At 39.7% G+C, this 16,365-nt stretch overlaps 1 protein-coding gene across 5 annotated transcripts in view; it reads right to left on the bottom strand.

Moving 5' to 3' along the window:
• Nucleotides 1-2,289: 2,289 nt before the first annotated feature.
• Nucleotides 2,290-16,365, bottom strand: part of YWHAB (tyrosine 3-monooxygenase/tryptophan 5-monooxygenase activation protein beta) — a 14,648-nt gene continuing 572 nt past the window's right edge. The window contains exons 1-6 of one of the 5 annotated variants that reach the window (XM_026076792.1): nucleotides 11,381-14,379; nucleotides 8,625-8,991; nucleotides 7,517-7,640; nucleotides 6,243-6,406; nucleotides 4,740-4,835; nucleotides 2,290-4,206 (exon numbers count right to left, since the gene is read on the bottom strand). In XM_026076792.1, coding sequence (XP_025932577.1) covers nucleotides 4,150-4,206; nucleotides 4,740-4,835; nucleotides 6,243-6,406; nucleotides 7,517-7,640; nucleotides 8,625-8,991; nucleotides 11,381-11,424 — 852 coding nt within the window. In that variant the 5' untranslated portion in view covers nucleotides 11,425-14,379 and the 3' untranslated portion in view covers nucleotides 2,290-4,149. Of the gene's footprint in view, nucleotides 4,207-4,739; nucleotides 4,836-6,242; nucleotides 6,407-7,516; nucleotides 7,641-8,624; nucleotides 8,992-9,170; nucleotides 11,317-11,380; nucleotides 14,380-16,365 lie in introns of those variants that run through there. The other 4 variants (XM_026076794.1, XM_026076791.1, XM_026076793.1 and 1 more) reach the window with 4 other exon arrangements.

The following is a 16,365-nucleotide window of genomic DNA, read 5'->3' as shown; positions in this document are numbered from 1 at the left end:
CTGCCCCCGCAAAGCCGGCAGCCCGCAGCCCGCCGGGTGCGGAGCTGGCTGGCGCCTGTAGGCAGCGCYGCGCGCTCCCGGCGAGGCAGCAGCTGCATTCCCTGCCTCTGGAAGCTGAACTTAAAGCAGCCGTTTGCTTTCCTCACGTGTTTTAAAATAAAGAGCAAGGGAATGATGTTGCATTTTACCGCCCAGCACTGAGGAGCAATCACTCTGCCAGTGCTGCATGTCCCACCCCCATACTTTAGGAAGGCACCTGCACCTTCTCGGAGGTAATTCCCTGAAGAAGTTGCCTAAGAAATACAGGCAAGGAGCAGGTAAGATATCCACAGCTAACTACAAGTCCCTCAGCATTAGACACTCACGGGCTCCTGAACTCTCCAGCAAACTCCCTCGACACCTACCAAAGACCCACAGCATGCAGAACATGGTCTCTAACGTTACCTTTTGCCTGGACTGCACACAACTGTTGTAGCTGTAAGGTCACCTTAATCTAGAGATCACACCCCAGCTGTGCTGAACTAAATGTATATGTACAAGAGGTGGTGATTTGTCATTAAAAAGCTTGCTGTGCAGCTGGGACTGGCTGAGAAAGCACACGAAGCTAGGGCAGTGCTGGGAGTGCTTTAGGGGGCCTAAGAGGTGAGCATCTCTATGCTTCAGTCAGACTCCATTCTTCATGGCCACGGTCCCTCTGCTTCTGCACTTTTAAGAGGGGAAGCTAGTGAAGGAGGATGTGTCACATATCTGCATTCCCCTGAGCAGATCTGCTGGATCTCATTAAGAAAGGCAACTCCTGTGCTGCCATGGAGGCCTTCAACACAGCTCAGAAGAGTCTCAGCTTCTCAAGCGTCACCCAGCTCCGCCTCATCCCGGCGTTCCCATGCTCTCCTTTAACAACCTCAGGGGTCAGCTGAAGTGCAAGTCAGGGGAAAACTTACCTTAACAAAGTTTCCTAGTGGTTTCACACACTGAACTGGCTCACCCAGAGGTCAGATGAGCATCAGTGCCAGGAATGAGGAGCTGCAGCAGCACCAACTTAGATCAGTTAAAACTCATAGATTACACCCAGATGCATACTGTGGTCTGGGTCAGCCCATTGTAAACTAAGCAGTCCACGTTGCAGGACCGCCCTTTCCCAAAGGGATGCAGTGGTTACTTGAAGAATTAAGATAACCTTGCTCTTTGGCTTGCTCATCTGCCCCCTTTTATCTCCACACACCTATCCCCTTTACTCATCACCTCTATGACCAGTCTGCCTCTGCTCATCCTCTTCCCCCCGAAGGAGAAAGTAAGGATGGAAGATGTTATCTGAAATAACTGAGGCAGGACAAGTGCTCTGCTGAACCAGAACAGCTGGCAGCACCTGGGATTTATTCTTTTTGGAGCCGACAATGTCATTAGCATAGTTAGAGACTGGGAGTTAGTGTACACTAAACTCATTTAGGAGCAGGTATGTTTATTAAGGGAGAAAACGACAAAGCACCAATAAATGGAGACAATCATTTAAAGCCATGGTATAGGACAAATTAGTGCTTGATCACAGCAGCAAGTTAGGCAGGTTTCAGCATACTGCCTTTGCAGCAGGCAAGCAAAGCAGCTGAGTGGCATTATCTGCAAAGCACACTTCCACACTTCTGTATAATTTCACTGGAAGTGTGAAAGAGGCTCTTGGAACAGAAAGGACACTCGTTTTGGCCCCAACCAACCTGCTTGGCAATTTTAGGATGACTGATACCAACTACCCTGACTATTGCTATTCATCTCTTTAAGCACTGTATTTCCAGGAAAACACCCCCACCTGCATTTAAGCACGCATTTGCACACACATATTGCTTTCTATACACTACCAGCTGAAGAGCTCAGCCTGCATTCAAAAGTGTGCATTTAAAAGTTTCCCTGAGGAAAAAGCTTTATATGTAATTAGCCAACAGCAGCAAGCACTGGAACAGACCTTGTTCACGTGCAGTGTGTTCCGATATGCAATGACTCATAGCAAGTTAAATGAAGATATTTATAGTTGCATTTCTTTTAAATCCCGCAACAACAATATATTTATACGCATGACCCTAACAGAAACGAAGAGAACCAGTGTTCTCTACTACAAATTTGGGAGGGTGGGTGAGAAACTCTCTCTGAAAAATGAATGAGTAATTAAATATTAGTACCTTTTAGAAACCATGAATCAATTCAAGCAGTCCAAGATCTGAGCATTTAATAAAAGGAAGTGGTGATTCTACTACCACAATTTTTTTGCCACAAGTATGGCAAAGATAACAGACACAAACAACTGATAAAATTTTTTTTTATTATTCACTTTTGAATTCTTTTACACTTTCCTGATTATTTTGTGTAAGGTGAAACTAGAACTGTTTAAAAGACATACACAAATCTAGTACATCAATAACCAGGTATTTCTTTTTGCTATACTATTCTCACAACCACGTGTGTGCTAGGCAATATAACCGTCACAGAAGCAAACTTTAGGCAGAATACTGGTCAGTAAAAACAAAGCGAAAAGAGCTACCAGATATACAGACAGGCTCGGTTCCACATTCACTACTGCATTTATCAAGCGCCAAGTATTAACTGCACAATTTGTTCAGCTAGTAGAGGGGAGTTTTAAAATCAGTGCATGAAATTCTCTCTTCAGCAGACAGATGGACAGACAAACAGATGAATCCTATATAGCTAAGTGGAATGTTAAGGTAGAGGGATGATACCATGAGACTGATAGGTGACTATTCCTAATCTTTTCCACCGCATTATTCACGCAACTCTTCTTAGGTTTTATTTAATGGGACACGTTTGAGAACATAAGCAGGTGAGGATATTTGGAGCTCAGCTATTACAAGTTACAAGCATTACAAATGTATAAGGTCTGCATTCCAGTACAATAAATGGGAAATCCTGAATATTTGAGCCAGATTCTGGTACTACCTGTAAGTGGCAGACAGAAAGAGCCAAAGACTGCAACAGCACTGGCAGCTCTCAAACATCCAAGAAAGAAACCTGTCCACTAGCAGACTCAGGTCTCACCCCCCCCCATCCTGACATCAGCCATAATAATAATAATAATAATAAAAGAAGCATTATGTGGGAGTCCAAAATTGTTTTAATGAAGTTTAAACAGGTGAGAGGGTTGAGGATGAACAGAGTTCAATGGGAGAAAAATTTTTATAAAGCAATCTTAAAGATGGCTCAGTGGAATATTTAAAAAGTTTTCAGGATAAATTCAAAATGGGATTACCATGGAGATTTCAATTCACCTAAGAGTAAAGTAATGCAAAAGTGGCATATCATTTTATGGTATCATCCAAACTAATAAGGCCATTCAAAAAATTGAATCTTCTCCTACTGCAAGTCCATGGTAGTGAACCAAGAATTCTCACTACTGAAGAATATTTAAGGTATAATTAGGTAACTTATTGCTGTGGGAAGGGGCTTAGTCATGCATGTTGTATGAGCATGAAACCACTTTTAAAAGTCAAATCCCAGTTATCTGCCAGTGTAAAGAGTTTGGAAATCAAGCTGCTAACTCCCCCCATTACCCTTCTACCCAAAATAAACCCAATCCCCCAAAAGATAAGATTGACAAAGTGAGCTTTTGACTGAAAGCGGTGCCTCAGACTTGGTTAAAAATGTCTACAGAGTGTGCCTGTTAAACTAATTCATAGCAGTGTTGCTAACTGGAATGCCATACATTGGATTGTTTTCCTTCCATGCCCCAGTGTCACAATAGAATCTCTATAACTTTCTGTACAACTTTACAACAGAATTGTACTTCGACTATTTTAGTGCCAAATTAAGCTTGCCAGAGTTACATAATTGATGTCTACTTTTCTACCAATAAGAGTTTTGTAAAGTCAATGGCAATCACAAAACCCATAATCACAGTGTTCAGTTAAAAATATAAACACGGTAATCATAACTGCAAATGTTCATAATAGGAAAGGTCAGAATGCCATTATAATAACCAACCTCCATTTTAAGTACACAAAACACCAACCAACCATTTTTACCCCACAGAGAGTTTTTGCTACGCTGAGGTTGTGAAAGTCGATGTACTATTCTTTTTGCTTGTCGCACAAAGGGATATATGTGTAGGATACAGGGTGACATTGAACATATAGTGAAGCGTGACAGCCATTAGTTCTCTCCCTCCCCAGCATCCCCTTCATCTCCCTGGTTTTCCGACGTCCATAGCTGTAAGAAAATACAAACACATGTTTATGCTGAAAGCACGCGGTCTATTACAACTTTCAGGAAAGGGAAGACAGCATAATTAGCAGTAGCTGTGCAAATTTCTCACCTAACTTCACAGTAAAGCTGTTAAACAGCTTTTTAAAGATGTTAACAGCTTTTTTAAAAAAAAAAACAAACAAAAACGAGTAGACAATTATGAGTAAAAGGCAAGGAGAAGTTGCTGTTGAGAGTTGCTGTTTCTCAAAGGCTGTTGAGAAACAGACAAACCGTACCTTGTGTTACTGAAAAGCTGAGTCTGTGAACACCAGTTAACAAGTGATTTCTAATTTAAACAAGCAAGTCTAACTAGCCTAGTAACAAAAAACAGTACAATTAACAGAGGCAGTTAAGACAGTACAGTTAATGACTCAGAAAAGACATTTTTAATTGCACAGAACTATATAAATCTTCAGATGTTAAGTCCCACTTAGCAGAGTCCAGCAGCCTAAAGAAGTAACAGCACGCAGTGCAGCAGTTTGCCCTCTGATACTTACAGTGAGGTTGTCCCTAAGCAGCTGCATGATGAGAGTGCTGTCTTTGTAGGACTCTTCATTCAGCGTGTCCAGCTCTGCTATCGCTTCATCAAATGCCTAAAAATATGCAAGACAAAGCACTTGGCTTTCACTTTCTGCTCTCTCAGTTCATTTCATCTTAAATAGATCTTACAAATTTGCTGCGTTACTATTCAGTGCCAGAAAACTACTGGTATTTTTCTCTTCCACCAGGAGGAGAACTTTAAGCCAAAGCAAGCGCCATACCCCTGGACAACCAGTGGGAAAACAGAAGTTTTCATGGGGGTCCAAACTAAAGTCCAGAACAACTTTACCGCCATGCCAACACCAATTACTGAAGGGGCAAGCATGCTCATTGCCATACTGGAGAATGCTTCACACAGCTCAAAGTCAGATTTAAGAAGAACAATATTAGAGTATTTTTCCTGGAGTACTTTCATTAGAAATGAAGGCCTCAGTGGTTTGAAGTGGCAGTAAAATAGAACTGAAAAGTCAGAAATATCATTAAAATGATATATAAATAAATATATATGTATTTTGCAAATATGAGTTAGTAGGAAAGAAAATGGGAGACAAGGTTTCTTTTTTTTTTTTTTTTGAGGATGGAGGTGGAAGCTTTTGGATTTCTTTTCGAAGCAGCATAGGAAATCAGGTATGTTCCACTAGAGATCAACAAAGCCACTCTTCCCATTAATGTATTATACATGTAAGTTCATGCTGCAAGTCTGAAAGCTAAGAATCATGAATAAGTGCCCTTTTATTATCAAGGTTTCAACAGATATAAGCACATTAACTAAAAAACAAAAACCCCACAGAAACAGCAGCAACATTTTCCATAGCAGAACATTATTTCTTGTTGAAATGTACCATCAATACATATATGAAGAATACAAACATTCACCTAATGCCGTATTTTTCAAGTTACTACCAGATGACGTTTACAGATATAAAACCCTCCATTTAGAAGACTCTAATCTTATTTGAGAGTGCAAGTATTTTAGAGAGAAGGCTAAGAAAAATGCCTAGCTATTTGTTTGGCACAACCAATCACAAGCTCTTTCTGGTCGATGGGAGACACACAAACACACACACAAACATTTTAGGCTGTGACTAATCACACAGAAGATTCTCAATGTATTTGCTAGGTATTCAAATTAAAACAAATATTTCACTTTAGAAGTGTTAGATTAATCCAAGTGTTTTTGAATTTGATACAAGTGCATTCTAAGAGAATTACATGGATGTGCAAAGAGACACTTTCTCTCACCTTTCACTGGATCAACTGCACTAGTAAATTAACATTCATTTAACTTAGCTAGCTTTACCGACTTACTTGAAAATATACAAAGATGACAACGGTCTAAAGATGCCAACATTTTTAAGAACTTCACTTTGAGAAAGCATACCTATCTTCAAAGTGCTATTGTATACATGGAATTATCTCCTTAGCCTCCACAAGACTGGTAATATGAAGAGTGTGCTTACCGTCTTTGCCAGATTACAGGCTTTTTCAGGAGAATTTAGTATCTCATAATAGAAGACAGAGAAATTGAGAGCCAAACCAAGTCGAATAGGGTGCGTTGGTTGCATCTCTTTCTTGCTAATTTCAAACGCCTCCTGGTAAGCTTGCTGAGAGTTTGCTACCGTTGCTGCAAGAAGTAATCACATTAATGCACAGCACATCAGTGTACTTTAAGGGTGAAGCTATTATCTTCTTGGTCTAGACTATTTATGAAATAATAATTCCTGCAACCAGATATTCATACACTTACATATGCACAGAAGCTTCCTTCAGTGATTTTAAATGTAAAAGCCTACCACTGGCTGAACTATTAAGGCAGAAATATTTTGTTTGGATAAAGCTTTGACCTATGGAAATTAAGTTCAAAATTTTAAGACACTTAAAATGAAATTTATTCAAAATAAAATCCCATCAATCTGAATGTACATAAGCTCTACCAAACTCAAAGTCTACTGTGCTTAAGCACAAGCGTCCAGCCTAGCTAATCAAGAAGTAGTTCTGAAGAATAAACCCAGACAAAACCATCTGGGGAAAGAGATATCTAAACCGCCTATTTAAACACTCCTGAGAAGGAAACTTTTAGTGGGTAGTTTCTGATCACGAACTTCACATTTCAGTTTGGGGTTTCAGAGGAAAGACAACAGTTCCTTCCTGAGTGACAGGTAACAACAAGCTCCAGAGCGATGGCCAACTGAAGTAGTGAGCTACAAACCACATTAACCACTTACTGGGAAGTCAGGCACAGTTCAGTATTGCTTTAATAGTTCAGGATTAATGACTTTAGGATCCAGTAACTCAAGATGCCACTTCTGAATGCAGAAAACTTGCAAATAGCAAAGACTTGTAAGCTAAAGCCATAGTTTAAACAGGAGACAATAGCAACAGGGCATAGCAAACAGGGAGACATAGCAATGAGGCAAGCCACGGTCCAGAAAAAAAAACACATTCTCCTCTTCCATGCACCAGGAAAAGGATATTACACTTTCAAACATGCTAAAAAACAGTTGCTGAGGTTGGAGGCTGCAAGCAGAATTTGGCTGATTTGATGAACTTCTGTCAATCACTTCTGTTAATTTCACTGAAGTCTAGTTTTCTACAAGTGACTGGCCCTGTGCCTGTCTTTAATACTACAGAGCAGCAGTGAAAGAAGAAACATACTTCAAACTAGGGAAAAAAAGCAAGTATTTTTATACTTTGTTCTGGTCATCCCCCAGCAGAACGAGAGATTTCTACCTACTTTGCTTATTGTCCCCAGATGCCACCTCTGAAAGGTATCTGTAGTAATCTCCTTTCATTTTCAAATAGAAGACCTTGCTTTCTGGCTGTGTGGCATTGACAATAAGGTATTTATCCAGGAGTTCCTGAGAAAGCAAACATCAAATATTTTTTAAGTCATAAAAATGTCTGAAACAGCCTTCATTACAATTGTAAGCATGAACTGTTAAACCATTAACAATGACTTATGCATACTCCTGTGTTAAGCATTTTGTCTACTGTTACCGAAACTCAGTAAAAAAGAAGCTACTTGTATCTTAATCCCTGGAAAGCAGAAACCTTGCTATGTTGAGGCTTTCCACAATTCATTCCTGCAGAACCAAATAACTAACAGGGCTTACGATTACAAAGATATTCCTTGAAACAAACTGATTGAAACCTGTGTACACAAGCGTGCTAACCAAGAACAGCAGCTTCAAATTAACACAAGTCAAGTCACTGTTCCTTCCACAGATTTAAGTTCTGCAGAGAGCAGTGAAATTACCTACAACATAATGATTCTATCTGCAACTCCAGGTGAAAAGCTCTGCACAGCAGCAAAGTCAGCACATGTACATTCAGAAAAAGAAAATGCAAAGGCTGAGAGTACTAACAGCACCTTTGCTTTCTCAAACCGCAAATCTTTCGCAAACTGAACAGTAGTAAAAAGGATACCTCTAAGTGAAAGAAGCAAGGAAACTGATTTGGAGGAGGAAGCATACACCTTTTCCACCTCCAAAAAGGTCTAAGCAAGCCTCAGGACATCAGCATTCCTTAATGAGAGAATTTAAGTAAGGGGTAGGCTTTTTAGCAGGACTCATGCTCTAAATTTATTTTCATGATTATCACTAGCCAGTAGTTAGGGGTCTTCCACATAGCACTTTAAAATAGAAAAAAACACAAATAAAGCAATTTTGTAGCAAGTGAGAATCCAATAAATTACACACTAGACCTGGACTTAAGTATGCGGCTATGCAGAATTCTTTCCCTGCTAAGGTGTTGCAATGTCTACAGACCTCATAAGATTCCTTAAGCCTCTCTGAAGAATGCTGCAATACTAACTACTGTTATTTTTGCTGTTGGATTATTACCAGAACATCATTGCAGATATCCTGCAATTCAGCCTCAATTTTCTCACGATATTCTCTTCCCATCTGCTGTTTCTTCTCATTCCTCTCTGTTTTCTGTTCAATGCTGGAAATTACACGCCAGGATGAGCGACGGGCACCAACGACATTCTTGTAGGCAACTGACAGTAGATTCCTTTCTTCATTGGACAGTTCATGTCCTTGCTCAGTGACAGCCTTCATAGCAGCAGCCATGTCATCGTAACGCTCGGCCTGTTCAGCCAGTTTGGCTTTCTGTACCAACTCACTTTTATCCATGGCTATCCTGTAATCGGTAGGGAGGAAGGACAGAGAAAATGTCTCTTGATTGTCTATACCGTGGAAGTGAATGCTGAAGGGTGAAGCAGAAGTCAGAGTCACTAATAAGTGGGAAGTTTATCAACTCTAGTAAAATAATTTACTTGTTTTATCAATATTTATTTGTTTTGCAAGTAATCATTCACACATAGAAGTTATGCACAATCAACATGTAAGTGTTATTCTTCAAAATGCAACAAAATTCATACTGACCTTAAGTCAAGCATATCAATAAGTTCCCTATGTAGGCCTCTCCCCTTTTCCATCCTGCCCATAATGGTAAGCCTGGGAGACACTGCGTGTTCTCACCTAGAAGCCAACAGCTTTTTGTTTTTTTTCCTTGGCATTATTCTACAACAGCAACAGTTTAAGAGCATTGACGCACTGGACAGCTCCTTCTGACACTGAACAGCTTTTAAACACTACACAAGGTGTTTCTCTGGATTTAAATAAGCCACTCAGTAAAGCTGTGGCTGTTGGCAACCACGGATGATACATTTATACTGTTCTGCCAGATTTTTTTTTAAACATGTATTGACATATATATAAAGGACAYGTATACTGACATATATGTAAAGGACAGTCCTACACATCAAGAATGGCTGCAGCCTCAGGTTTCCATCAGGTTTCCAAGATCTTTTAAAAAACACTGACATCCATGAAAACTGAATGGGAGATGGCCGACATGATAGTCACCACTACAAAACCGATTGCTTACATGGAAACAACTTGTTTATCATTTCTGATACTGCAGTTCAGCAACTGAAGCCAAGAAAAACACATCACATGACCACAAGGCTCCTGGCTGAGCATAACTGAAGAACTTAAGCAATGAAAAATTAAATTAGCAAAGAATGTGTCAGTAAGGAACTGAATGTTGCTTACTTCTACCAGACAGTGCCGACAGATAGTTAAGTCTGCCATGGAACTAGCAAGCCTATATACAGTCACCTAGGTCCAGGTTCACAGAAGAACTAAAACAAGTTTCATTGTCTTCAGCATAGGAAGCAGACCTCAATACCTCACAAACTCCCAGATGCCCCAGATTTATCAGTAAAATTTCTCCAAGTATGTAAACATCCATTTTCACACAGGCCCAGAACTGTCATTCTTGTTAGTACTGAGCAATTTTCCCTAAAGCCCAATCAGGATTCTCAACTTTTAGATCAGAAGTTTTCAGCCTGAGACCTAACAGCCTAAAGAAAACTCCTAAGAGAACAAGAACAAGTCAGTAAGAACAAGAAGTTTACCACTGACCTATCATAGGCTTATGCTCATTAGACAAGGGTCTGCAGCTCTCTACAGACTGGAAGCCACTGTTCTAGCTGTTTCCATGTTTCTCTCCTCTAAGGGACCCAATCTGACAGGCCAACACTGCCAGGGTCTCTCACATATTGCCCAGCTTGGGTTTAATGCAAGTAACACTTGCCATTGTATTATGCTGGGAAACCTCTACATCAAATCCTCAAGCAGAACCTGTCTATGAAGAGTTTCACAGCGATGTTTCCTACTTCCAAGGACAGAGCCCCAGCTACAAGATTATTTTGGGATGGGCATATTAAATCCCTCCAGCTGAAGCTGCTTTAGCAAAAAAAACACCAAAAATATAAATCAAACCATGTTATTTCATATCAAAGCTGCTGGAGTAGAATCAGCAACCAAACGTCCCACCCACYACATGTGTGCAAGTCATGCTCACTCCTCCTTGTATTCTAAGCTCCTTTGTGGATCTAGCCCAATGCATCCTCCACATAAGGCACTCAAATGGGATATGTAATACTAAAACCAGCCTCCTGAAAGAGAGAGTCCGCTGGCAGACTTGTAAGTGAATTTCTTCAGTAGATCAGTTCCATTTCAAACACTGCTTTTAAATCAGTAGATTCTGGCACTTATTAAAAGGTGACATACAGATTTTCAGATTGAAGCCCTCAACAAGACAGACTGATTGTGGGTAGCAGCATCACAAGTTATCTTGTAATGCATGATTAATTTGGCTCTGTTTTCCCCAAGAGGGTTTTACCACAGGGATATGCTGTGTTATCATCGGCTTCTGCAGACTACCAAAAAGATTAGTTACTGAGGATGGAAAGGGATGAGCGGAGTTTGTGATGTAATTTTTTTCCCCCCTATTCTGAAGCATATCATAGTAAGAGCATATAAGAGGCCTAAGGAAATCATCACCAGACCATTTACCACTGACAGAAACCATTCCATTTTTAATTATTGTATCTATCAAAACTTGTAAACCATTCCCTTAACTCAGCAGTAAGTTAGTTTACGTGCTAGGAACTAGTTTGTGGTTGCATCCCTTTACCCACTCAGAATAATCTGAACATGAACAAGCTATACCTGATTAATGCTTTTTTTATTACAAGAGCCAACTTTAAATAACAAGACATCTAAAAAACCCCAGTTCTGCTTGCCTCATAGCATGCACAGCTTCTTGAAGCATTTTTATTGCCATCATCCCATCTTCTCCTCTTGCTCCTATGGAATGCAACTATTTTGTAGAAAAGGTTGCTTGTTGAAGTCCAGAGGCATGTAGCTCCAATACAGTTTACATTTTGCCATTGAAAGGTCAGTATTATCTTTGATCTGTACTTTGCCAATAGTGGTCTAATCTGTAGACAAGTCATCTGTGCAGAATTTGGTTTACAAACAGTATAGAGTTTAGTTTAGAAATGGCGCCGAGTTTGTTTTATCAAGCTCAGTGACATATTTATCTTTAAAGGCAAGTCAGTTCCTGGCAGTCAATGAGTTCATATAAGGACAAATTAAGGAAATCAGAGGGAAGTGCAAGGGCATAAAGAGCTAGTGGATAAAAGCTGAAATCTAGAAACCAGTTTAGCACATCAACTACACAGCCCAAACACTAGCACAAAGCATTAGAGTGCTTTTTTTCAAAGAACCTTCCTCAGTAATCTAACAATTRCGTACATCTTAAATTTTACTCAAAGTGATTACTGAAATTTAAGTTCCTCAGAACTTGGTTTATTTTTGCCATATATTTAAAAAAAAACCAACAGTGTGTAGGAGCCTGATTTGGTTAGTTAAGTCATCTTAATATCTGTACTGTTAGTAGGCTTGCTATGAAACCATAAAATGCTATTCAATACAATGTATTCAACACAACTTCAATGCAGTAAAAAGAGCCATTGCCCCACATCAAAATGTCTGCCATCTGACAGTAAGCCTACCATTATTTTTTTTCACAGGGTGCTGCATAAAGGAACACTGTTAAAACCCTTACTTTATTCTCCATTGCTTACCTTGTTAGAAGCTTGGAGAAGAGCTTTGCAGAGCTATGCTGGCTTGAGCTCCAAAAGAGGGAAGTGTTTGCCAGAAGGAAAAAAAGATACAAGGAAAGGAGTGATGTTTGAAAAAGCAAAGAGGCAACTATCAGTTATAACTGGTCTCTCCCATAACGGYGATGAAAGCCACATTCTAACAATGGATCAGTGTGCCGCAGTCTGAAACAAGCAAAGCTGAGAGCTGAAAATAGTCCTAGGCCACAAACATAAGCCATCTAATAGGGGTTACCTGCAGCTAGGAGCAAAACACAAAGGTGACAAACAGGAGGCCAAAAGGAATGGTCTGTTCTAGTACTAATGAAGCCATGCCATGTCGGCAAGGGGGAAAGAGGGAAGATGGAAGGAGTGAAGGCGTGCAAATCGCAGCCGTGGAGGAGTCCTGAAACTTGTTCATTCTCTGCAGAAGATTCTCATATCAGATGCATTAATACATTTCAAATTCTTAAGACTCTGTCTTCTTAAGAATCTGTCAAACCACACCTTAGTAGCCCTGAAAAATAATGGCTGGACACTATTTACAATAAGAAATGCCAACCACTAGCCAGCATTCACAGCCAATAGCGCTCAGCTGCCAGAAATTTGAATCATCCTACTTCCCATACTCAAAAAAAAAAACAAAAAAAACCCCCTCTCTCCCATACAGCCTCAACTCTTTCAACCTCTGTTAGAAGTTTAGAATAGCGTCTATACCAATACTAAAAGTTACAACTGCTTACTTTCCACCCCCAAAAGAGCTTCATAAGCATGTAGACAAGGCTCTAATATATATTAAAAAACATCAGAGGTAGATGTCAAAAGCCATAGAACACATTAGTTCATAACTGCCTTGCTACTTTCAGTGGAAGAAGCAATAAGGAAGGGATGGTGTGATCATCCTGGAAACAGCAGCTAAAGTCAAAGTATGCCCACAGAATTGTCAAGAGAGGACAAATGCATAGAATTGGAGGCTTAGGTCTCAGTGACAGTTGAGGAGTAAAACGTGTAGACAACTGCTCTTCAGAAGATTGCAAGAGCTTGAGAACTACCTCTTACTACTCAGCAGTGACTACACCTGCTTGGTAGCCTTTATTACTTCCAATCTTTACGAGCTGTTTAGGACAGAGTCAAAACCGATCAGATGTAACTGCATTTAAAGTCTGCAGAAATCAGATGAAAACTGATACTGAAAAAAAAATCTGGTTTATATAACGTATTGAACTGGCAAGACAATACTAATAAGCCTACGTTGGCCTGAAGTCTGCTGCTTTCAACGACCTGTTCTTCTGATGCTAATTAAGTCATTGATTTTTTTGTATTGTTTTTCTCTTTATAGCAAGCATGAGAAGCTATCAGACAAGCACTTCCACTTTGTAAAAATTTTGTGAGAAAGTGCTATTACTGGATTGACATACAGGTCACTAATGAGTCAGGTAGAGATGCAGATTAACAGACTAATGTAAAACCAGATTTGGTCAAACGTGACACAGTCGTATTTCTCAGTTACAGACTTTGCAAGTCTATACAAGTTATGACTGGAAAAGCAGCAGACTGGAACAGAATTTATAGTTCAATCTATCAACAACATGTGGACATACCTTATTTGATTTCTGCATTGGCAATTCATTCCAAAATTAAACATTCACATGAGGTAAGTGGTATTTCAAATCACAGTTCTATAATTACAAAGACTAAGAGCTTTGGCATAGGTAGAAGCTATTTCTAAAACAAATGGAAAGTCTTTTCCCCATAATTCGGGTACATACATGCTGACACAAGAGCTGCAGTGTTGGCAGAATGTGCACGATGTCAATGGTATTCAGTATCAAGTAGACATTGCTCCCAGTAGCTATTCTTTATAGGAAGGAATCACCTCTCTTTAAATGTAGTGCAAGGAACCTTCTTTGCTTAATCTTAATATTAGGCTTTTCACTCCATTAGTTGTGTTTCTCTATTGTGATTTTAGGGCTCAAGTATGATGTGAGAATGCTAGAAACAACATATAGGTTACTCACTGACATCATCATTCTCATTCATTTTCTCACTGCAAATAACCCTGTGCATCACCCAAAGCACATGAATGTGGAATATTCCCTCAAACACTACTACATATTGTTAAATAACTTATCAGAAAATGAACATGTCCAGTAATGTCTGAACACTGAAGGTGGATAGCTCCTCTATCACTGTCAAGAATTTGGTATAACAACAAAATCAGTAAAATTTACTGCAAATTTAATGAGGGAAAAGGAAAATGACTTCATACTTGTGATATTCTCCCCGAATATCACATAACTTTAGCCTCCTCTGCATCTTCTGATTAACCATATAGTCTGGCCTTCAGCCCAAATCTATATGCTAATGTTAAGATAAGATTAACAAGCATTCTACAAACCGTTGCCTAAACTTGCTCTAGCCGCCTTCAGCCATCTTTACTTGCTGCTTCCTAAAGCTGGCCAACATCACGTTTTCTAAATGACATTCAAGGGTTTTCAATCTTTATAGACAATTAAGAATCTTCTATCAGAGGTACTGATAATGTGTAAAGATACTGATATTGCATGAACAACTTAAATCTAGCAACAGCAGACTTGTTCTTCTTAATTTCCTGTAAAAGAGGGCCTGCAGGCCAGAAAGCACTGCACTACTGCGTATCTACRGCACTCCATGCAGGAGAGTGGCAGGTGGAGACAAGCATTCAGTTCCAAAGTACAATATACTTACATGGTTACACCTTTTTGTTCTAACCAGCATAATTGTTTTTGGCTAGAGTCCAGGTGGAAAGAGTGAGTTATCCCAAAAAATCTTGCCCCAGGTGTAAAATTCATGCCAAGCTAATTATTCATATCACAGGTAAATCATTTTTGTTAATAATAAGCTTACAGTATATATATTACAGGGAGGGGCAAAAAGTGTGACCATATAAAAAGCACACTACTGTAATGCCTTAGTTTTACTGGGATGGATTAGGATACCAGATGGATTAAAGTACTAGCTTTTTACATCGTTATTCAAATCATTATTTACTTAACTCATCCTCATCTGAGTTTGTTCACATGCATCACAAAAAGCTGCATCCTGGCAAAGGCCTCCTTAAAGAAAAGCCTCAACATCAGAATAACAAAGATCAGAACATGCAGTACTGACATAACTAGGCTGAGAAAACTGCACTAAGCCCATCTGTGCTATGAGTCTACCACTTTATTGATACCATTTTGATAAGGGAAATATTAAAGATATAAACACACAGTCCATCTTCTTATTTGCAATCATTTAGTATCAAGAGTGAACAAGGCATTAGCATCCTTACTTTTTTCTTTTCTGGGCTCATTTACATTTCCAAATCATTTAAAATTAAAAGCAAGTTTCTCTTTTAATAAAGAAGTATCCAAATTTTCGGACTAGTGTCCTGCAGCAGTGAATGTGTGAGGTTTCAAATAAGCCTTACAAATGTCCTCAAACCCTCTGATTTTTGTATATAGCAATTTAGCTTTCATAGTCCTGCATGACATGTAATGTTTCCCCATCACCAGAAAAGCTATGTGAAATATTTAACTGAAAGCAATCAATTTATACCGTGATCTTTGCACTAGATACATTTTTGCTCCCAGTTGCTAACAGTGACTGCATGCCACTCAAATTTTGATCATCCCAATTAATATCTGCAGATTATACATACCTCAAATAAAACCTATGGTTGTCAGTTCTGGATTATCGCCTAGTCTTCTTATATGTTAAGACTAGCTTGAAGCAACCTTCTTCCCCATCTGCAGTCTTCCCTAAACTCACCTCTACTCCCAAACGGATACAAATAATCACGATTTGGAAATAAACAATAAAATTATGTTGCTCCCTTCATGATTGTTCAAGACATTTCCACGATCACCTCTGGTGCTACATGAGAAGGCTCGTACGAAGTGTCATAGAAACAGCAGCTACCCCTCAACGCCGAAAAGGCTTATCATTCTGGGCAGGCGCCGAGCTCCTGATTTTGTGAAAGCTGCGAGAAGCAACCCCGCCCCCAAACCCTGGGTGTAGGGGTCACGACTGCGGGGGGGCCCCAGGAAGAGACTCGGACACCGGCCGCGGCGGCGATGCCTTCCCGCCCCTCCCCGGCCGCC

Source organism: Apteryx rowi, unplaced genomic scaffold (genome assembly GCF_003343035.1).
Source record: "Apteryx rowi isolate R43461 unplaced genomic scaffold, aptRow1 scaffold_44, whole genome shotgun sequence".
In the NCBI taxonomy this organism is placed as follows: Eukaryota; Metazoa; Chordata; class Aves; order Apterygiformes; family Apterygidae; genus Apteryx; species Apteryx rowi.
The sequence above is the reverse complement of the archived record's forward strand: the minus strand, read 5'-3'. Positions and strand labels throughout refer to the sequence as shown.